At 39.5% G+C, this 24,228-nt stretch overlaps 1 protein-coding gene across 4 annotated transcripts in view; it reads left to right on the forward strand.

The window, feature by feature from the left end:
* Positions 1-24,228, forward strand: part of Nup214 (nuclear pore complex protein Nup214) — a 208,611-nt gene that overhangs the window by 23,749 nt on the left and 160,634 nt on the right. For all 4 annotated transcript variants that reach the window (XR_011899324.1, XM_019045593.2, XM_072297225.1 and 1 more), the window contains exons 3-5: positions 4,211-4,401; positions 9,797-9,981; positions 13,256-13,464. Coding sequence is in view for 3 of the 4 variants with exons in the window: in XM_019045593.2 (XP_018901138.1) it covers positions 4,211-4,401; positions 9,797-9,981; positions 13,256-13,464 (585 nt within the window). In the remaining variant the exon portion in view is untranslated. The remainder of the gene's footprint in view (positions 1-4,210; positions 4,402-9,796; positions 9,982-13,255; positions 13,465-24,228) is intronic.

Below are 24,228 nucleotides of genomic sequence, written 5' to 3' on the forward strand. Positions count from 1 at the left end.
AAAACTGGGAATTTTGAATTATACACATCCTTTGGATATTTTGCCCTAGAGTTTCATGATATTTAAAAGCAACAATCACCCCATACTTGCTTGTTGCTTTCCAATAAATCCTCTTGCCTAATAATCTTATTCTCATTCATAAATAGGAATTCTTTTTATTTCAAATACTCCATACCGCGACTAACCTAAGCAGTTCCTCATAATTAAAGCACTCTCTCTCAGTCTGGTCAGCAATGTTAAGGTCGTATTGCCAATGTTTTTAAAAACGTTCAGCAGAGTGCAGTATGGCATGTCAAAAACCCCTGAAATAGATAAAGAATTGAAAACTCCTATTCCAGTGATTGATTAGCTGCACAGGGGTGCAGAATCTTCTAAGCTTCCACATTCTCACGTGCCCGGCAGCCGGCTTATCATGTCTCAACGGGACAAATGCATGTGCATCTAACATGTGAATTGAATGAGCGCACAACTCTTGCAGTGCTTTATTCACATGTATAGAGTGCTTCCTTATATAACTGTATCACATTATTTGCGTATAGTGAAATGATTAATCTGACGAAGTATGGTAAAATGATGAGGCATGAAGACATGACTTGATATTAATAATAAGAATGGCCGATTCACTTGATTAAGACTTACAAACTAGAAATTGATGAAACGTGTAAAAACCACATACCTATATATAAAAGAACAAAAAACTAGAAATTGGTTGAAAAATCTTGGAAAAGTGAAAAAACTACTAAAAACGTGGAAGAGACGTGTTAAAAGCGCAAATTGTGGAAGGATGATTAAAATAGGACATTTTTTAGGTCCTTCCTCATTATGCATCATCTTTTCACAGCTTTTATTTGAATTTCATCCAGAAGGAGGAAATTTGGACAGGTTTCCCATAATTTCAGGTTGAAATTGATCAAAGCTACTAAATACATGGAAGAGGCGTGAAGAAAGCGCAAGTTGTGAACGGATGCTGAAAGTAGTACACTTCTCCTAGGCCCTCCAAATTTTGCATCATCCTCAATTTTTCATTGACTTTCCAAGAGCTAGAGAAAACGTGGAAAGGTCTTAAAAAGTGGAAAGCTTGCCATGCATATACATACAGGGTTATCCAAAAGTCACTGACCACCCCTGTAACTTTTTTCCGAATTGAGATAGAAGTTTGAAACTTTGGGAATGTTCCTCGGTCTAAGGTAGCAACTTTTTGGTCCCCCCAAAATTTGGGGGGCGGGGCCAACTTTTTTTTTTCAAATGGCAACCCCCCCTTTGTGATACCTCATTCGAAAGATAATAAAAAAAGAAAATTTTTGGCGCAAACCACAAGTCGAAATGTTCATTTTTGACAAAATGGCGGCCGGTCAAAGTTCAAAATGGCGGAAATTTGGCATCTCCGTTGTTTATTGACGGATTGGTGTGAAACTCGGAATCCTAGGGTTTTTCGGGATGAGAAAAACGATTCTGGCATTGGTTTTCCAGAAAAGTCTGTCCTTTTCAAAATGGCGGCGGTCAAAATGGCGGCCTCGAGCGGGAAGTGGATATTTAGGCTGCATATCGTTGGATTTGCATGAAACTTGGTATCTGGGGGTATTTCGGCACGAGAAGAACGAATCTTTCATTGGATATCTGAAATTTTGACAAATTCCAAAATGGCGGGAAATCAGTTTTACGGCTCTTTACAGATGGATATTCATGAAATTCGATATCCTAGCGGTTTTTGGCTGGTTATAAAGGAATCTTTAATTAGATTCTTGAAATATCAAATAATTTCATGCTAATCCATCAGTAAACAGCCGTAACACTGATTTCCCGCCATTTTGGAATTTGTCAAAATTTCAGATATCCAATGAAAGATTCGTTCTTCTCGTGCCGAAATACCCCTAGATACCAAGTTTCATGCAAATCCAACGATATGCAGCCTAAATATCCACTTCCCGCTCGAGGCCGCCATTTTGACCGCCGCCATTTTGAAAAGGACAGACTTTTCTGGAAAACCAATGCCAGAATCGTTTTTCTCATCCCGAAAAACCCTAGGATTCCGAGTTTCACACCAATCCGTCAATAAACAACGGAGATGCCAAATTTCCGCCATTTTGAACTTTGACCGGCCGCCATTTTGTCAAATTGAACATTTCGGCCTGTGGTTTGCGCCAAAAATTTTCTTTTTTTATTATCTTTCGAATGAGGTATCACAAAGGGGGGGTTGCCATTTGAAAAAAAAAAAGTTAGCCCCCGCCCCCCAAATTTTGGGGGGCCCAAAAAGTTGCTACCTTAGAACGAGGAACATTCCCAAAGTTTCAAACTTCTATCTCAATTTGGAAAAAAGTCACAGGGGTGGTCAGTGACCTTTGGATAATCCTGTAGAAAGCAGGGAAATCTTCAAGTTTGATCCCGATTTTGAAACGATAAATTCATCAGTAGTTGAAGCAAGAGACGAGACTTGATCAATCAGAATCAGTGGACTAATGCTCCCCTTTCCAGGAATAGTTCGAAATTTCTTGCGAATTGCGTTGTTTAGGTTGACGGCTGCAAAGCGCTAGTATCGCAAATCTCCATGCGGACTGATACGAAAACTTGGAACATAACTCTGAAAACTTTTACCTCCTCTCCTATTTTTTTTGGTCTTTCCACAAACTTGGAGCCTTTTCACAAAAAGTCTAACATTTTCTGCACCCCTGTAGCTGCATCCCTTGAAATTAAAGATGAAATGAAAACTATCTCTGAGTATGGTGTACTGAAAGAGACAAGATATTTTTAAATTTTCAAGTGGAGGTAGTCCATTTTGCAGGGCGTGGCTGCCCCAAAAAGTGCCCATATGGGGCCTCAGAGGCTGAACCAATTTTCTTTCTTTGAGGTTGTGGAACAAACAGCAACCCAAGTAATAATTTAATGTGAGGCCCTTGAAAACAGGAGACATGAAAAACTGGGCCTGATTGGCTTTTATGATTGCATTCTGCTTGAGGTGCTCTGTTGCACTGTCTTAGGGGGACAGAGTTTCCACAGCTGTAACCCTATGGTCCGTCAACAAAATAAAAGTTTGAACGTTGTTACTTTCCCCTGGTAGCAATCAATGCCACTTAGTATAAATAATTTTTTGCCAAAATTTTGGTTTAATTTAATCCTTTCAAAGTTAAATTAAATGATGTAATGGTGATTTTTAAGTTTAAACCCCGATTTCGTTCCAAAAACCACATTTTACACGGGTATTGTCCAATAGCATGAAAAATTCTGAGTAACCTAATTTGCAGATGATGAAATTTTACTCTAGGAAAACATCATGTTTTCATCATCATTAACAAGTTTTTTTTTGGGGGGGGGGGGGGAGGGTCAAGCTTGGCAAATGTAATTTCAAAGGGTGTGGAGAGGTCGTTTAAGGGGTGGCTCTAAGGGAGAGAGAGGCATCAAAAAGTCGATCGAAATGTCTTACGTAATACTTAAATGGCTCCTTAAGTATTAAATCATGACACATGATAATGAACCCACAATGAGTTTGAAATTATGACTAAAGTTTTGTGCAAAAAATTGTCCTTTTTTCATGCTCCTCAGAAGGAGACATCACAAGGGGTGTCCTCTCATACAAATAAACAGTTGGAGTCTCCCAAGGGACCCCGCTCCTCCCTGAAAACTTTAGGAGGGCCAAAAAGTAGCTTCCTTCAACCGAGGAACATTCCTTGAGTTTTGAGTTTTTACCTACATTAGGTAAAAATTTAGAGATAGGTGAGGACCTCTGAGACACTCTGTATAATTTAAGAGAAACCCTTAAACACACAGAAAGCTTCTTCACTCCATGCTTGTCTCTCCTCTGATGCGAATATGAGGTTATTCCCTCCCTTCTACTGCGCAGCGTTCTCTTGTGGCGTTTAGGTCCCTATTTGCTGGAGACAAAAATGGAGTTAGGGACCTTTTAAAATTTGCTGTCTTGTCATTGCCATTAGATACTGCCACTAAAATTTTTACACACATGAAACTCTGACTGAATATGTCAAAAATGCTAATAACTGGATTCTTTTTAAAATGTCACTTAGGTATCTTCTCTCTCTGGGGTCCTGATATAATCCCAGGTATTTACCTTTGTAAGTATCCACTTACATGACCTCAATCTTAAATATCCGGGTAATTTTTGACAACATTTTTTATGCCCGAGAATTGTGCGAATTTCTAAGGATTGTGAATTTTGTAAATAGAACTATTGATAAGATAGGTATTTAATTTTTTTCAGTTATTGCTTTGTCCTCACTGCAAGTCTCAGGTCCCACTGAACAGAAGGAGTACGAGCATCGGAATGTCGACCTTCCATTTAAACCCTCTTTCATATCTGTGAATGCTGACGAATCCCTCCTAGTTGTCGTTGTAGATGGAACTGTTGGCGCCCTAGCTACTATTTACGATTTGCCGTCTCTTACAACACAGGTGCTTAGACTTCTGCTATTTTTTTATTACAAAAAAAGAAAATAAAGTAACAGGAGTAGAAATAGAGATCAACTGCCACGCTTGGTCTGAGTGAGTCATTGTACGTAGCTGAAAACATTTTATCAGGGTCATTCCATGCCAAATCAGACCCCAAACAGAAATTTTTTAACCTGATCCCCTCAGATTTCGATCACTTCCTGCAACGAACTTAACAAAAAGCCATCAATTTTAAATTTTTTGGACTATTGGTTCAAATTTTATGGGGAATGGAATTTTCTGGAAATTGCCAGTTTTCAAGGAAGATGACAAACTTTGGAGGCCTACATCTCCGCCCATATTTGTCCTAGAAGACACGTTCTGGTGCCATTTGAAAAAATTTACAATGTACTCCAAGGTAACATACAACAAAAAACCACCGTTTTAAAATTCTGACGAAATTATGGCAGGTGCATCAAGTCCTTGAGAGCTTTTATTCAAAATTTCCGCGTGGCATCATCATAGCAACAAAAATTATGACCCAAAAACCAGTAAAAATTCCAATATTTAATGCGCCTTGAAGATAAAAGGAGGGGTATCTATAAGAGTTTTTTTTGGCTCCCCCTAGAATCTGGACATTTATGTGGGTTTTCCAAGTTGACTCAATGTAGTTTATGGAAATAATCATGATTTGGTCCACAGGCCACTGGATAGGTGTTAGGTGGTCGCCTGAACATACATCTGCAGGCACATTTTAGCAAAAAATGCGTGTTTTTCTATCACTCCGAGGATTTTTTGACACCGAGCACATCCTCTAACTAAAACGAGCTTTTAATATGTTATCAAGGAGGCTATAGGACACATTTTAACCCTGGTTTGGTTCTAGTTAGATGACACGCTCATAGTTAAAAAGAAACTTTTTCATAAGTCGACTTTCAAAGGACATCCGCCAAAATCTTAGGGAAACACATCTCTCCAACTGTATGCACGCTACGTATATTATCGAGGGCAGTTATCAAGCCTTGTTAAACTCTTTTAAGGAGGTTTTCTTTAATTGTAGCCAAAAAAAAACCCTAACGACGTAATTCCCTAAGATTTTTGCGAATGTCCCTTAAAAGTGGACTTTTGAAAAAGTTTTTACTTTCTCGCTCCCCTAGGGTAGAGAGGAAGTTTTGTCATCCTCCAAGAAAAAAAGAAAAAAAAGTTGAAATTTCATCATTTCTAGACGTTTTAAGGTCCCAGGAGTCAAAATAACCATACTTGAAAAAATGTGTGTCCGTCCGTCCGCCGTCCCCCAAATCTGTCTACAGCGATATCTCAGAATCTATCTGTTCGATTTCATTCAAAATTCTCACAGAACACCATATTTATAGTCTCCTTATGCACGTCAAACGATTTTGGGGTACGCTAAAATTTGGGGGGGGCTAGGGTCAAATTGGGTTAAAGGTCCATTTTCAGCAAAATCACACGGAAAGCTCATTTTGAGGGACTTTAAATTTTGAAAAATGCCTTTAATTCTTTAAAAGTGGGCATCAAGGGCATCACCTGGGTCATTCATTTAAGTTCCCAAAAGATCTTTGGACTAAACTCAAAATTCAAGGGATTACGAGGCCCAAAAGTAGGGCACTTTGCTCCGCGACATCACATACGTAAACAACTCATTTTCAAAGACTGTAAATTTGAAAAAAAATGCCTTTCATTTCTTCGAAAGTTGGCATAAGAGCACCACCTGGTTCAATAATGTAAGTTCCTATGAGGTCTTTGGACTAAACTAAAAATTGAAGGGTTACGTGTCATTTAGCGAGGAGAGCACTTCGGTCACACGGAGAGCTCATGGACTGTAGATTTTGAAAAAATGCCTTTAATTCTTTGAAAGTTGGCTCAAAAGCACCATCTGAGTCATTAATTTAAGTTCCTAAAGGATTCTTCGACTAATCTCATAATTGCAGAGGGGCCGATGGGAAACGCTCAATTCTCTGATAAATGAGTTGGAACGCTTCTAGGTAATAGCAGCAAACGCTTTGAGTCAGGTGAAACCTAGGAATTCAAATGCATTATATAATGCATCATATACTATTTCCAAAATTACTCCGTAGGTATACACCAAGCAAAATTAGACAGCTAATTAGGTACTTACTTACATTACATAGGTACTATGAATCATCAAGCTAACGCAAGAACTGACACTTAGATCTTTATTAAAAACTAATATGTTTGTTGTTAATGAATTTAGAATCCCGGCAGATTCCATCTTTCGCGATTCCTTTTTACGAGGTACTAAGCACAAATGTAATATAATAATACGGCACAAATATGACTGATTTAATGCTTGTTAATAAAGGAGGTTATAATTGTTATAACCCGAGGTTTGTTGACGTTTGTAGACAGCAGCAAGGAGATGACGCTCTCTATTGTTTTCGCTTTGAATTACGGGGATACGCGGTAAGGAGATGGCGCTCTTGGCGGGCGTGTGGTGAACCTCCCAGCAGGTAGATTCGCCCGCCAAATTTAAAATTTGGGAGATGCTAAGCAAAAACCGTTCAGTTTTAAGACTATTTAAACATCGAATAGTCATTCTACCCATTAAAGTAGATATTTGATGGCTTTTGACCGTGCTTAAGGAGAGATTATAATATAAAATCGTAAATGAAGTATGATGTCAATGAATGTAATGGATCCTAATGAATCGTAGAAAAGCTAAGATTTTTACGGATCGCCGTCTTTGACCGGAGACTTTGTTAATCAATTACATATTTAATTGAAGATGCCTCATAAAATCAATAAGTCGAGTCCGAATATATGAATTCATCACATATCGCGAAGACATTTACAATGAAGTTCAGTGGTTTGAATAAAAATTTCATAACTATTATCCTGCGATCAAAATTCCAATCAAACTTTATGATTTTGTAAAATTGGCAGTATATTTCTAAATATTCCAGTAAAAGTGTCTATGCCGGCGCTTCGCGCCGGCAAAAGCGGGAAAGTGTTGTGCGATTCTCGCACCATAATCAGGGCGAAGCCCCCCCCACATGCTGGCGCGAGGCGCCGGTACGCGGCGCTTGCGCCGCGCATAAATTGGCCGGAGGCCAATTTTTTTCAAGTTGGAGTGCTTTCTCCAACTAAAACCAAACCAGGGTTAAAATGTGTCCTAAAGCCTCCCTGATAACATATTAAAAGCTCGTTTTCGTTAGACAATGCGCTCGGTGTCAAAAAAGCCTGGGAGCAATAGGAAAACACGCATTTTCGTGAGCCAACTCACGGCGCCTGTAAACGTATGTGCAGTTGACCGTTTGACACGTATCCAGTGGCTTATGGACCAGTCATGATTATTATCGTAAACTACCCAACCAATACTTGGTTGGTTCCCAACTTGGAAAACCCGCATAAAAGAGGAGTGTCGTTATGGGCCATTTCCGGCCCCACCTGGATTTTGCTGAATGTTTCATATTTTCAAAGTACAAATCCTAGGTAGACTTTATGCCAAATATTTCACCGAACGGAGCCCATGCAAAGGTGCAACAACGCCCCAAACCCAGAATCTTGGCATCGAAAAATAGTTATTTTCGTCGACTTTTTGACTGTTATCACTCTTCCAGCAGTTGATTCCCACGTATTTTTTTGCGTACTTTCCGTTTCTGGCCTTTTTAGAGGCCTCCGATCAATTTTAAGGGGCCTTATGGCCCATTGTTGCCATTTTTGGCCCATTTTTAGGGGTTTTTTCTCTTTTACACACGCAGAATTCTATGCAAACCAAGAACCGTGTACGTTTTTTAAAAGAACGCAAAAAAATGAATAAATAATGTTTTGTACAACTTTTTCTACGTCGCCAAATTTTCGATAAAAATCGTCCCAAACAGCCAAAAATGGCATGAATTCGATAAATTGCCACGCTCAAGGTTCAAGAAAGTGGGGTACAACTTTTACATTGACCTACGTAAGAGCTCTTACCTATATATACAACATATCAAAAAATTATAGTTATACCTGGATTCCCACACTGTGAAAATTGACCGGGAATTCAATTTTAGCAGCCTTTTTTTACTTGAAGGTATCTGTTTTGAAAGTTTTTCGACCTTAGTCACCCTCCATAGGTATGTACTAAATGTATTTTTCTACGTACTTTTCATATCTGGCCTTATAAATGGCTTCCCGTGAATTTTAAAAGGCCTAACGGTCCATTGTTGCCAATTTTCACCAATTTTTAGGGGTTCTTTCAAGTTTACGTGTGTGAAACTTAATTTAATCTAAAAACCGTGTACATTTTCGGAAAGAACGTAAGAGAATACATATATAATGTACTTTGTAACTTTTCCCTAAGTTGCCAAATTTTCGAGAAAATTCGTCCTGAAGCGCCAAAAATGCCAAAAATTGGATTACTCATCATGATAAGGGTTTACCTCGGTTGCCTCTTTTAACCCGAGTGGCCGGTTTCCAGAATTGGCCGTTCGAGTTTGTTTTTAGTAGGATATTAAATTTTTCTCCTATCATTAAGCATGATTTGAAATAAAAGTTTTTCTGTGAGGAACTTTGATTTCTCAAAAAACACTTTACGATAGAAAAAGCGAAGGTCATTTTCGGCTTTTGCAGCCAGAAGTACGCAGGTTTACCTCATTAAAACCCATGGAGTAAAATTTGCATCCTTTCCTTTGGATGCCAAACGAATGGATTAGATTTAGATTGGGTTAATAAGCCAATTTTGTGGCTTAACTCACTCATATTTTCTACAAGGAAAAGGAGGATTAGTTCGCATGAATGCTGTAGGTGTATTTTCATGTATTTTTGGCTGCTGAAACGGAAAGTATTACCTACATTTTCCTAGCTTGTAGTTTTTTGGAAAATCCTTTCTCTTGGGAAACTGATTTTTGAGAAAAGTTACATATGACGTTTTAAGAAGCAGTGCTAAAAGTCTGATGAGAATCATCAGAGATCTTTGTTACGCTCCTCAAAAAAATGCTCTATATTTATGAAATTGGCTCACTGAGAAAATCAACTGTAACGCTGGTTCAATCACATGGGAACTCATGGAATCATTTTAATGTTTGTCGTTATTTTTCAATCGTTAATATTTTGTCTGAATAGTTTTGTACCTCCAAATTTGTAGACGAATAGTTTAAAATCAAGTGACCCACCTCAAGTACCTATTTACGTAACTACCTCGGTGCAGTCTCAGCTGATGGCCTAGGTGAATCAGATAATTTTTACGTTATTATTAACATTCAGCATTGCTTCAAAACTCAAGGAGTTGTTAGGGGGAAAACTTGGAACAGCTAGGGGAAGCCAATGCTATATTTTTGCTGTCATCCTGCTTTTGATTTAAGTATACTTAGCGTCTTAGTAAGTGGAGAGTTTGCACTGGCGAACCCAATAAAAGCTTCCTAATGAATTGAAAATATTTGTCTTTGTGTCTCCCCTCTAGAATGTTGTGATAAAGTACCAGCTACGTTTGACTGAGACTCCTGATGTTGTCGTGCGGGATCTTCATTGGAATCCATCTATTTCCAGTCTAATTTCCTTCGTCAATTCTGATGGTTCTGTGAGCCTTTTTGAGCTCAAAGGCTGTTCTTTCGGTTTCACATCCTTGCCACCAACAATTCTTGCAACGTAGGTTTCCTCTTTATGTTTGATTCTTGTTCTGCGCGGTGAACTATTATCATGAGCGCACGAATTGTACTTCAGCCCATTTCATGAGTCTAAATTGGCGGTTTGACGTCCTTGATAGACAAAACTACATTTAACTTTCATGAAATAAAAATTCCATCATTAGACATTTACTCTGGTCTAAACGTTTGTGTTGCATAATACTCTCTGGTTACTGTCGGTCCCCTCCGCAACAAAATCAGATCAGTTGAAAATGTCAGGGAGTGAGGTTGTCTTCGTTTATGCCTACTAGAAAGAAAGAAAATTCAATAACAAATAAAGTGGAATGAGACCAAGCAAGATCATTAGTTGAGATGAATAATGTTTCAAAAATGTTATCCTGTAGTGCGTTCTCTTTTCACGTTCAGTACTTATTTTCTATTTGTATACCTACTGAAAAATTGATGCTGTAAATATTCTAACATGGATCTTGATTGCTATGTTTCCAAAGAGGTTGTTCCAAAAACGCCGATTTTGCCCCCCCCCCCCCCCCCCCCCTGGATTTGGCCCAAACTTTGCTCAGATGTTGTACTAAGTGTCTCCGATGCTTAGACATAATTTCAGCCCCCCCGGATAATTAGATGGGAGGGGGCAGGGGGGCAAAGTTGCAATTTTTTAAAAACTTTAAAAATTGATATCTCGCGAACGGTTTGAGTGTAAGTGTTGCGTTTACGCTAAGAAACGTTTAAAAATATTCTCTACAAGAATATTAATGTTGCTTGCACGGTTGCGTAATTAATCGTAGTCATAAATCGATTTTTTCGATTTTGCAGGTTCGACTTTTTTTCGTTTTCCGTCTCTCCTCTCCAGGCGATTGTTGCTACGTGAATAACAACCTGTTGGGGTAATTCTTCATAAAATTCTTCATCTACCACACTTCGTTTGACCTTGAGGAAACGATTCGTTATTGATTTATAGCGATTTCTCTGCGCGTTCCCGGTTACGCGCGGGCGGCATATCAGCGGTGCTCCATCCCGCGCGGGCGAGGCAGAGGTTGTTTCACCACTGTAGGGCCTTATATTCATGTTGTAGGCTGTAATTATCGATATTTTCTCCTCCTCTTACCCTTCCCCTCCAATAAATAATTTTTTATACTTCGTTATACAGGGTGTCCCAGACCGCCCGTACCAGGTCTTTTTCTCGGTTGGTATAGGTAGTACGAAGTGGGGGACCGTGGGGTCGATTTGGGAATGGGCCTGTTGCAAACTTTTGCTAGAGCAGAATGAAGAGTTGTTTCCTATAGATAATGCCTCAAAAATCACGATGAGCGCATCGGCAAAGTCTGAAATGCACTCATAAATTCACAATCTGCGTAAGAAATTTGCGTTATTTTGAGCTTCCTGCTTCAAAAACGATCCTACTGCACAGGTGAACATTTTGTTAGAGGAGTCGCTCCATCGTCGGCAATATGCATCATGGCGGACGCTTGCGCAGTTCCTCGCGTAATTCGAGGAGAGTTCAAGGTCAATTAAGGCGGGCGAGGAAAATATGAACGTAAACACGCCGATTGTTATATGGTTTAATCCTGTTCAGGTGTTATCTCGTCCCATCACACGTGTTTTGGCGGACTGGCGTCGGCCATGATGAGTATTGTTGCCAATGGAACGACTCCTCTAACAAAATGTTCACCTGTACCGTAGTATCGTTTTCGAAGCGGGAAGCTTAAAAAACCGCAAATATCTTACGCAGATTGTGAAGTTATGAGTGCATTTCAGACTTTGCCGATGCGCTCATCGTGATTTTTGAGGCATTATCTGCAGGAAACAACTCTTAGTTTTGCTCTAGCAAAAGTTTGCAACAGGCCCATTGACCCCGAAGAATCCGAATTTTATGGTCCGGTAACCCCCATGCTCCCTTGGGGAGTAAAGAGGGGGTCACGATCCCAAAAGTCGGGGTCTCCGATAGAATTGCGATTTGATTGCATTAAAATTGGAAAGGACGAAAAATGTCACGTGAAATTGACTCCTAAGAATCCAAAATTGGACCACTTAACTCCCAAAAATGATCTCTTAAAGACGGGGACAGCGGCCCCCTCCATGATTTCCCTTAGGTCAAAAATTGACGTAGATTATCCGGAAAAAGATGATTTCCCAGGTAATCAACCCCGAAGGATCCGATTTTCATGGTCCCGAAACCCCCCTAGCCTCCCTTGGGGGGTAAAAGGGGGAGTCAAAGTTTCTCCCGACTTTTGGGATCGTGACCCCCTCTTTACTCCCCAAGGGGGCATAGGGGGTTACCGGACCGTAATACTCGGATTCTTTGGGGTCAATTCCCAAGTCGACCCCACGGTCCCCCACTTCGTACTACCTATACCAACCGAGAAAAAGACCTGGTACGGGCGGTCTGGGACACCCTGTATAACGAAGTATAAAAAATTACTTATTGGAGGGGAAGGGTAAGAGGAGGAGAAAATATCGATAATTACAGCCTACAACATGAATATAAGGCCCTACAGTGGTGAAACAACCTCTGCCTCGCCCGCATGGGATGGAGCGCCGCTGACATGCCGCCCGCGCGTAACCGGGAACGCGCAGAGAAATCGCTATAAATCAATAACGAATCGTTTCCCCAAGGTCAAACAAAGTGTGGTAGATGAAGAATTTTATGAAGAATCACCCCAACAGGTTTTTATTCACGTAGCAACGATCGCCTGGAGAGGAGAGACGGAAAACGAAAAAAAGTCGAACCTGCAAAATCGAAAAAATCGATTTATGACTACGATTAATTACACAAACGTGCAAGCAACATTAATATTCTTGTAGAGAATATTTCTTAACGTTTCTTAGCGCAAACCGCAACACTTACACTCAAACCGTTCGCGAGATATCAATTTTTAAAGTTTTGAAAAAATTGCAACTTTGCCCCCCTGCCCCCTCCCCTCTAATTATCCGAGGGGGCTGAAATTTGGCCCAAGCATCGGGGACACTTAGTACAACTTCTGAGCAAAGTTTGGGCCAAAATCGGCGTTTTTGGAACAACCTCTTTCAGATCCTTCCATTTTTTTTAAAGAATACCAACGGACATTTTTGCAAGAAACTTTCAGAGAATATTTTGAAAGAAACAAAGAGATATCATACTAAATTTTTTTCGGTACCAATGATCAGTTCAACAACTGTCTTTAAAAGGAGTGGAATGTGACAAAAAATTTGCAACATTGCAGAAAGAGATGCATGACCTTGCAGTCGCACAATTATACATATGTTGAAAGTCTGCTAACTGATTTGCATAATTTGCTCAGATGTCTGTGTTGGAGTCCGAAAGGGAAGCAAATCGTCATCGGATCATCAGATGGTAAATTGACTCAGTATAAACCAGATCTGAAAGCTGTTCGGTCAGTTGAAGCTCCACCACTAATACATAATGCCTCGGTTGTCAATGTTCATTGGCTGTCCAATTTTCAATTCTGTGCTGTTTATCAAGATGCAGCAAGTCTTGATGAGCGGCCATGTAAGTATTTTACATCTCCTTATTTCTAAAGGACACTGCAAACCACTCATAGAGTTGTGTGCCATGATCGATTTTCCATTTTTTTATCGCATGAAACTTGTCAATGGATGCTGATCAAAAGTCCTCCTTGCACCAACTTCCTACGAGCGACTGTTTTCGCACAATTCACGAGAGTTTCGCAAATTCTTTGAATGAAAGGAGTCAGTGCGGAGATGTAGAGTCAAAGAGATCCCTCATTTCAGCACTGGGGTATGGTCGGTTGTGTGCCAACAAGGAAATCAGGAAAACCCTAGGCCATCTTATCTCGTATTCTGCACGCCTTTTTGCTTGACGATCCAAATCAGTTTCTATCGCTCCCACTCTCCCCCTTACCTCTCACCGACTAAGTTTTTCCTTGTTTTTATTGAGTTTTGAAAAAAAGGGGGTCTTGTTGACTCGTGATCGCTGTACTGCCTCCTATTATTCAGGGAATCAACGAAACTTTCGCAGATTGTGCGAAAACAGTAGCTCAGAGAAAGTCAAAGCACTGATCATTTTTGATCAGCATCAACAGACAAGTTTAATGCATTAAAAAAATTAGAAATCGATCATGGCACACATCAATGTTAGAGGTTTGCAGGATCCTTTTAGTGACATTTTTTCATGTTTCATAAGAGTATTATTACTACTCTTGTTCTTGATTCGTTTGAGCCTGATCCCGTTGACCAAATCGGGTGTACTAGTCTGTTGAACCATGGTGATCCAGAATTCCCTGAATATAGCACATAAAAATGGAAAATTGGCAACGCAGTACAACCTAAACGAGGTTTCACTTCAAGTTGAAACTTTTCCTGGAAGTTTGCCTTACCATAAGCTTTCTTTTGAGGCTTGTCCTGTTGACCAACTCGGGTGTACTAGTCTATTGAACCATGATGATCCAGAATTCCTCGATATTACCTCATGAAAATGGAAAATTGGCAACGCTGTACAGCCTAAACGAGGTTTCACTTCAAGTCGAAACTTTTCCTGGAAGTTTTCCTCACCATAAGCTTTCGTTTGAGCCTTGTCCCGATGACCAACTTGGGTGTACTAGCCTGTTGAACCATGATCTTCCAGTATTCCTTGAGTATAGTGCATAAAAATGGAACATTGGCAACGCTGTACAGCCTAAACGAGGTTTCACTTCAAGTCGAAACTTTTCCTGGAAGTTTTCCTCATCGTAAGCTTTCATTTAAGCCTTGTTCCGTTGATCAAATCGGGTGTACTAGTCTGTTGAACCATGGTGATCCAGAATTCCTTAAATATATCACATAAAAATGGAAAATTGGCAACGCAGTACAGCCTAAACGAGGTTTCACTTCAAGTTGAAACTTTTCCTGGAAGTTTGCCTTACCATAAGCTTTCGTTTGAGGCTTGTCCTTTTGACCAACTGGGGTGTACTGGTCTGTTGAACTGTTCATCTGACAACAATGTCAGTGTCAGCTGAAAGAATGTATATTTTCTCATAAGAGGGTAATACAAGTTTTCAGTCAGTCTTTGACATCTACCAAGAATTGTTTTGGTATTTATTTATAATTACTACGTAATTATATATTTTTCTTATTAAGAACTAAGAGAAACATGGTGACCCCAACGTGATTTTCATCTGCGCAATTTAGAAGACGTCAAAGAAAATTAAAAGTTTTCACAAAAGTGGACTATACGGCCGAATGGAAAAAAAAAAATGATCATATTGTGGTTGAGACATGCTGTGATCGCTCGATCTCCGTGTCAATACCTAGCATGTGCAGTGATCGATTGATCTCCACATACCTCTGATATTAAAAATCGTGCAGTAATCGTCCGATTTCCACGATTCAATTTGGAAATATCAGACAGTAATTCTGCCTAACAATGCAAAAAGCGAAAAAGGCCAGTCTTTTGGCAACAAAACTTCATCTTAACTATCAGCTGTCGGGCCTTGAGACCTTCGTAGCACAAGAAAACGTTAAGTAGCATGACGAACTTAAACATTCGTTATGAGGAAGCCAAGCAGATCTTTACCCAATTTTCCGAAACAAATATTGAACTTCAAATGATCGAACCAGATGTAAATCCAAATGAGTACAGCGAATTTGAAACAATATTCTATGAAACGAGGACAAAAGCAAAGACACTAATGGAAGAAAAGAGAGAAGAAACTGACAAAAATATGAAGAATGATACTTCCAACAACGATCAAAAAACCAAATTAAAAACTCTAGAGGCTTTTCTGGGGAATATGAAGAGTATGGCAGAGCTTCAAGCCATTTTCCAACAATTGAGAAATTCTATCATCTCAAACGAGCATTAAGAGGGCAAGCCGGACTTAATCGAACAGCTGAAGCCCACCGAAGAGAATTATGACATAGTATGAACTCGTTCAGAAACTCCTGAATATGGATGATATTATAACCTGTTATCCTGTCCACCTTTCCGAAAATGGTATGAAAAACTACTATTAAAATTATTTCAGTTTTATATGTTTTATAGCCAAATCATCGTACGATTTAAGTATTGTTGAATTATGTTCAACGATTGAACGTTAATTTAGGTTGGCATTGTTGCCAAGTAAGTTGCAATATTTGCTACAAAATCACATCCAAGCCTATCTAAGCGGAAGTGCATTTAGGCAATAAAGACCTAACGAAGCAGGTATATAGGCAACAACGTCCAAAGACAGTCGTCTCAAAAAGAAAGCTTGACTCCAATTTACAACCTGAGTGAGAAGAAAAAGTATGACCTAAGTAAGCAGAAGATGTTAATGAGGTTATGATCAGAAACTGATTGTATGAGTTTTAAAATCGAGCATAATGGAGAAATGAAGCAAGTTTAACATATATAGTGGGGCCGATAAGTGGAAAATATCATAAGAATCGTGCACTTCTGGAAGAAAGCATGAAAATTTCAGGGATTCATCTCTACCCTGTAGACATTCGATTCAGACATAGACCCCAAAAATCTGAGCCCCCTGGGGGGGCAGGGGGGCCCCCAAATTTTGAATTTTGAATAACTACTGAACGGCTAATGTTAGCGTAATTTTTTTTAAGCAGGACGATAGGAAATTTTATCAGGAACAAAAATGGTGCCTACGAATTTTTCTGTGGGATCGATATTTAAGGCGTGAAACGAGAAAAACCATCGGGGGACGGGGAGCCGGCCGTTCTGAGGCAGATCCGCGCGCTGCGCTGTTTGCCCGGGACGCGCGCGGCGGCGCAGTACGGTGTTACCGACGAAACAGCCGCTTGTCTTCGTTTAATCTCAACGATGCGCAGTTTTAAAAGTATTGTGAATAAATCGTACTACCTATAAAGCCTTAAAATAGGGCTTAACTTATGCAGGTAATATATGTATGTATACAAGCAAGCGCACGGCAACAGAAAGAGAAGGGGATAGTGCTGGAGTTCCATTTGTTTTGTTATATGGGTTTGTCAAGTTTTATTACAGCATCCGAGATAACTGCATCAGACATCAGTTGAACGGAATAAAATCTGAGGCACAGTTGTCTCGGGAAGGGGGGGGGGGCTGAAAGTCACAAATCTTATTTGTGTACCACGATGACCTGAAAAATGATTTTAAAGTGTTTTTCTTTCTCTTTCTCTCGGTGCTGCGACATCAGGATGGTATCTAAATATGCTTACTTAAGCCAGGGAGCCTAATTTTGTAAACAATGAGCATACATAAAAACATGCTTATTCTCCTCTCTTTCAGGAACATTTTGGTACATCATTGCTACGCATAGGCATTTTTTTAAGAGGACCAAAACCACCTTCAAAACTTGCTCCAAAAAAACGGCAAAAGAATCTTGAGAAAGCTTGATAGGGATAAATGACCCCCAAAAAACCTTTGTTGGACTGCTTCTTGTACAGTACAAAGAATATTATTAAGTAATACCTAGCCGCCGTATCCGCTAATCTGTCAAAACGGTCCGTTTGAGTGATAAGAAGTCGCGCCTAAGTACTGGGAACCTATCCTGCTCCTATGTCAGCGCATCATAGGTACGATATTCCGCAATCTTGGTAATTTTGCAACTGATTACTGATTACTGATTTTGACTGATTTTTTGATATTTTGACGATAAATTAACCTTTTGATAATCTCTAACGCTAATTCGATCAGTGTTATAATGTACGATAAAGTTTAAGGTGTACGTTTTGTGCATTGCATATTTTGCAAGTCCCGTTTCTTGAAAATTGTCTCCGACATACTTACCTAGAACTCTTCCATGAGCTCCATACAAATCAAAAATCGGTACGAGATTTGCGGGTTGAAAAAGAAGAAATGCAATGAATTTCTTCCTGAGGCCTGGTCCTTCTCAGAGGTTCTTTAAAGAATCAGAACCTGCATGATAAATAAATTATTCCTCCTATGTTAATATTTTTTTCAATGCAAATGTTACCAACTCCATTCTAAATTCTATACAACAAAATGTAAGATAATATACATCGATTTTTTTTACTGCTCATTCCATTTTCTATGTGTCGTGGTAAGTACCAATAATATCTTCAAGGATGACTCGATAAAAAGAGGCGATAGTATTCAGGTATCTTCTTTTTTATCATTTATTTAATGTATTGTTCTATTTTTTTGAAATATGCATATTTGTTGAAAAACTGAAAAAATGGGAAGTTCATGAAAATGAGAACTTCTATTGACCGGCTGGAGGGAAAAAGAGGAGAAAAGAACATTGTCGGAATGTTCCGTATGAATCAGTACCTATGCAATTGCGAGAAACCAATGAACATGAACGAAAAACGATATTCCCTTCATTTTGAAGGAAATCTGGTAACCTCATAGTGGCGAAGGGACTGTGGAGCCCCCCTCCCCTCCCTCCACACTCCTCAATTAATATCTCTACCAAGTTTTGCAAAATTCATGGTTATGTAAGCAGCTCATTGTCTCATTCGCCGAAAGTAACGTGAAAAATAAGCTAAAAATAAGTTACGAAGGATCCGCCATTTCCAATAGTCATGAAAAAGTGGGTCAAAATCGTATTAAAACTTGTTATTTCGCTCTAATATCTTAAAAAAATGTAATCCTGTACAAAACTTACGTGAGGAAAGGGTAATTTACTCTGTAATGAGGTCGGAAAAGCTCTGCATTCAGAGAAAACAAGACGCGTGATGCGCGATGACCGATCCCTCCTATTGACTCGGCGCTCTCACATTGGAGTATTTCGCTTTTGCTTGTTTGTATGTATTACTAGTAAAAAGTAGAGCTTATATTACTGAGGAAAAGTATTTAGGCAGTATGGTAAATTCATTATTATTTTTAAAACTGCGCATCGTTGAGATTAAACCAAGACAAGCGGCTGTTTCGTCGGTAACACCGTACTGCGCCGCCGCGCGCGTCCCGGGCAAACAGCGCAGCGCGCGGATCTGCCTCAGAACGGCCGGCTCCCCGTCCCCCGATGGTTCTTCCCGTTTCACGCCTTAAATATCGATCCCACAGAAAAATTTATAGAACCATTTTTGTTCCTGATAAAATTTCCTATCGTCCTGCTTAAAAAAAATTACGCTAACATTAGCCGTTCAGTAGTTATTCAAAATTCAAAATTTGGGGGCCCCCCTGCCCCCCCAGGGGGCTCAGATTTTTGGGGTCTATGTCTGAATCGAATGTCTATAGGGTAGAGATGAATCCCTGAAATTTTCATGCTTTCTTCCAGAAGTGCACGATTGTTATGCTTATCGGCCCCACTAATATGGATTTAACTAATCCTAATTTATCATCGTTGCAGATTAATTATTATAAACTATTTTAACACATGGTGAAAATGATGCAAAATTAATAATTCCTCAGTAAATTATTATGGCATACATTAAAATTGATTTAATAGCGCTCTGATTGGAAATCGAATTTCCAAAAATTCGGGATTTTCTTTTTGGTGCAGAAGGAAATCATCCAAAATGATTGATGTATTTATACTTTTAATAATCCTCTTGGATAGAGACCAAAGACGTAAGAAATTCATTGTGAGAAAAAGTAAAGACATTTAAAGAGGTATTTAAAGATTGGGTTTTGAGCTGAAAGACTGTGGAAGACTAATAAATACTGCTGAAATAAGGAAATAAAAGAAAAGTGTTAACAAACGAGTCTGAGTTCAGTGGTTTACATAATTAGAGTGCAGATCCTTATTGATCGAATGTGCCACAGAGTGAAGTTCAAGAAGTATTAAAATTCCCGTATTGGCGATTAGTAATATTGAAAGCTATTCTTATTTCTAGCTGGAGATAAGTGGCATCTCTTGATAAGAAAGAACATAAATAGGATTTTACACTGGGTGTAGAAGCAAAACGGACTAAATTATCTGATATTATCAGACATATCATTATGATCTCAAGTTAATATCAATGTGCAAAATAGATACTTCGCTTTTTGTTTCTGTTGTCATCTTGTTTCAGGCAGCATACTATCAACTAAGAGCAAAAAATACTGCAGGAACTAAACCGAGCCTATCCATATCCTCTGCTGTCCCGTCCGTCCTATGTTCTCCTGTCCATCTTGTGTTGTCCTATGTATATCCTACATCCTATGCATGAAATCTTGTATGAAACCCTGACTGAATGCTCATTGCCTACTTTGCTGTATTATAAGCGCCACTACCCTCCGTTGATGTACAAATTAACAAAATGATAAGAGACGATGATGAAGAGAAACGCAAAAGAAGAAAATAATGAACGTATCAGTGTACGACTGAGAGGGTGAATATTCAGCTCTGGCTGATACATTGGAATACAAAGCAAAGGTCACGCCCAGGGATCCATATTCCATATCGATTTGAGTTTTGTTATACTTCATCAGTTGGCCAGCTTAAGAGCCATAAATTGGGCTTCTCAATAATTCTGTTAAAAGCCTTCTGTTATCGCGTTAGGGTCCACAAAACCTGTACCGAAACTGACATATCCCTGTCCTTAGGCATTAATGATCATCACTTACAGCAAGCATCAAAGTGAAAAACTGCTTTCTTCGTGAATCAAGTTGGGCGCATAGGGGTTTTGGCTTTGGCCCATTTTGCCCGCCGCCGGATGCCGGGCTTTTAAAAATTTTTAGAATTTGTTGCAGTCTTGCCTGTCAATTTAGCATACTTGTCATATACATACAAAATACTGCAGTATAGTTTTGAGGAATCAGCCAGTGATTTTTTAAGCAAAAATTAACAGCCAAACAATAGCCAAAACATCATTAGTATAAACTTCGAAGGATTCAGACTTTCAGCGATTCTACCTTTTTCTATTTCACTCGAGAGATTGCCAGATTGTGCGATAAATGTGAATATTTTACATGGATTTGGATTGGGAAAAGTGCTAAAAAAGCAACTTGTGTGGCAACAATAGAGTCCGAAAGGCTGCCTTCCTGGGAAAACCCATGATTTAGCCAGAAATGTCATTAAAACAATTGATTCCGTTTGAAGCATCAATTGTGTACTAGGGGAAAGCTATTTTAAAATAATAATTGTAAATAGATATAGATGCTACAGAAGGGGAAGAAGGAAAGGGAAAGGAAATGAAATGAGGATATGATTACTAATATGCAATCAGAGAGAATAAAACAAAAACATCAGAGAAATTTATATGCGATGAAAGTATAAGAAAAAAACACGAGTGGGCTCATTGCGATTCGGAACTCGAACTATACTATCGTTGAGCAGTTTTTAGACCCCTACGCCACCGATAATCTTCTTAAGAGGTAAATATGAACTTTTGGTACTTCAGCAAATCAAATCGCGGAAGGAGATCCATGGATTGTCTTTTTCCGTCACCCGATGGGACGATGTCCCAGTCAAATGCGTTTTTGAAGAAATGATCGATCCCCATCATCGCTTCATCTCCACACACCTATTCATGTGCAAATGATGGCACGCTCCGGCTACAAGGTTCTGTAACGAAATCATTTATGCCTCTAGAAGTCCAGAGTCTCCAAAATGTATACATCTTAGTGATTAAATGTCCAATCACTGAGAAAACTGGCTCCCGGAGCGAGCCGAATGTCACTCGCGTAGCGAGTGATCGGGGGTCCAGGGGGCGCAGCCCCTTGGCTGTCCGTAACGGCTAGTATCTGCATATTAATCGACAGCCAAAACAAATCTTCGATTCATATGACAGACTATGGCAACTTCTCAAGAAACATACTTTGCGGTAACAAAAAATACAAAAATTGCTTGTAAGATACTCCTCAGACACCGCTAATAATCATTTTTCTCCATGAAACCATCTTCCCGAAAATTACTTATCATCAGTCATCGATTCAGCGGGTAATACCATGAGATTTTACACAACATGTGAATGAGAGTCACTATACTTCCACGTGATGTAATTTAATAAAATGAGTCACGCACCGCGCCCCCTCCACTCCCTGAGAAGTTGACAAAATTATTAAAATGAAATAAACTGTCTTTATAATAACCAAGATCTGTCGCAAATGATTATCAGTAAAATATTTCTTTAAACTTAGATAACTGAATTTCTGATCTCTCGATCATGCGATGCAAAATCCGTCGCTCTGTCGCAGGCCCCTTGACTTGACCAACCAAGTCGCCAAATTGAGCCCAAAGATTGAACATACTATAAAATCGAGGATGGTCCACGAGCGCGTCGTCAATTAGAGGAGAGGCAGGACTTCATACTGCTTCGCGGCCGTCATTTCATCAAGATCGACGGAAACACGGAAAGGAAAAGTTAAAAGTGAAAGAGGAATGTATGCGGGATCGGTGCCACGGGCCACGGAGAAAGGGTCGCGACAAAGATCATTTGACTCAATTGCCCACCGCGCGTACGGGTTTTCCAGGGTGGCGTCTGACCAGATTTCGGCCGTGTCTAGCTCTCGTTCAGCAATCGAGGGCTGGTGGCTGTTCGCCTGGAATTAAAAGGCCGAACTGGCCGGTTGAATGCGGAATTAAATGCACAAACTGACACATGAGCAGCCGGCCACTGTCATTTGTTGAAGGGATGCATATCGTCACCTACCTGACATATGGGCACACAACACTCTACAATGAACCCTGTCTTCCATACATTTCAAAGCTTTTTCGGGCTCATTTCAATGTGCAGTTACGCTCCTATGTTAGCCAAGCGATGCATCGTCTGTGCATAGCCAAATCGTGCATTTTAATCCAAATTTGAACTGCCATTTTAGTTGTCGGGGAATATACTTAAAAATCTTTCTGCCGCAGAAAATATGCTGCCTCCTCAAGCTCTTGAGCTATAATATGGAGTAAAATAACAAGAAAAAAATATTTGAATAATTGTGCGATCCAGTACCGGCAAAAAGTTTAAATTAAGCATAAGAAGAAAATATGAACAGAAAAAGCTCTCGAAAAAAAGAGTTGCCTCAAATTATTGTTTAAAAAAACTGTCGAAAAAGAGGAAAATCCACGAACTTGTGTCATGTGCTGACGTGTATTCTAATTTCTAATAGGCAGCTCACGTTGAACTCGATGGTTTAAGAAAAATCAACCAAGGACTGGCTGTGCGATCAACCACAAATTTTGTATATTTTAGTCGTTTGCCAGACATAAATTAAGTTAAGATTTGTTATTGTTCTGTGTTCACCTGCTCAGAGATTACATATCGATGCCTAAAGTGCGAGACCGCATATATCTGTTTGCGAGATTCTAGACTCTCAGTCATACATTATTTTTTTCTTGTAAACTTATAGTCAACGTAATTTTAACAAAACTTCTTTAATTTTTTTCTCTGTTGTTTGGATATTCTGTATAGATATCAAGCTATGAAGCTGACTTGTTCCTCCTTGAAAAAATAAATTATAAGCGGAGATTTTGAGACACCGCGATGGAGATATGTGCTGTCACACTTTAGCCGTCGATATGATATGCCTCGATATTTCAGAGATTAGTGCATCACGTCTGGTAATGGGGGCGGAGGGCTGATCTGATGGAGGACCCGTCTGATAGATTTTTTGTGAAGCAAAAAATTCGATCAAAATACTACACCATGAGAAAATAAAGAGAAAATGTCATAATCTACGATTTAATACGCTTTTGCTAATTTATTTAATATGGTATCGCCGTCGAGAGGGATGTGTGTCTACAGTTCCTCTTGCACATTTTTTGGGCCATGAAATAGTCTCAGTGGTACTATTAACGCCAAAATTGTGTGTATTTGATCACTGTGCGATTAGGGATTGTTCAGAAAATACGTAACGCTGAACTCGGAGTTTTCGAACCTCCCCCTCCCCGCTTATCTAGCTTTAGTGACGTGGGCCCCAATCCTTTAAGATGTAAAAACAAAATTGTCTTACGCTCTCCTCACTGCTGTCATAGCGTACAGAGCAGTAAGGGTCAAATTTTCGAAATCAAGGCTCCTTCAAAATTCGTCTAATCCATTTTAGATGAAATCACAGAAATAGCTAAAATAGCAAAATTCATCTTATTTTCATGGAAACGAGACATATGAGAAAGCCGCAAGTGCGCAAAAAATGACGTAGTTTCAGGCAAGGTAGCAGTTCTGCCGTAAGTGCAAAATTTTCGAAATCGAGTTTTCTTCAAAATTCGTCTGAACTCTTTTAGATGAAATTACTGAGACAGCTAAAACAGCAAAATTCATCCTAATTTAATGAAAACGAGACGTATGTAAAAGCCGTAAGTGCACAAAAAATGACACAGTTTTTTTTCAAGACAGCCGTAGATGCATGAGAGCCAATGAGAACAGTGTTTTCCAGTAAAGTGCCGCCCTCTTCTGCCAATTTCTAACCTGAAAATGTGTTTGTTGTGCGTCCAAAACGCAACCACGAAAGCATGCAGAAGATAGC

The sequence above is a fragment of the Bemisia tabaci genome, chromosome 2, assembly GCF_918797505.1.
Source record: "Bemisia tabaci chromosome 2, PGI_BMITA_v3".
In the NCBI taxonomy this organism is placed as follows: domain Eukaryota; kingdom Metazoa; phylum Arthropoda; class Insecta; order Hemiptera; family Aleyrodidae; genus Bemisia; species Bemisia tabaci.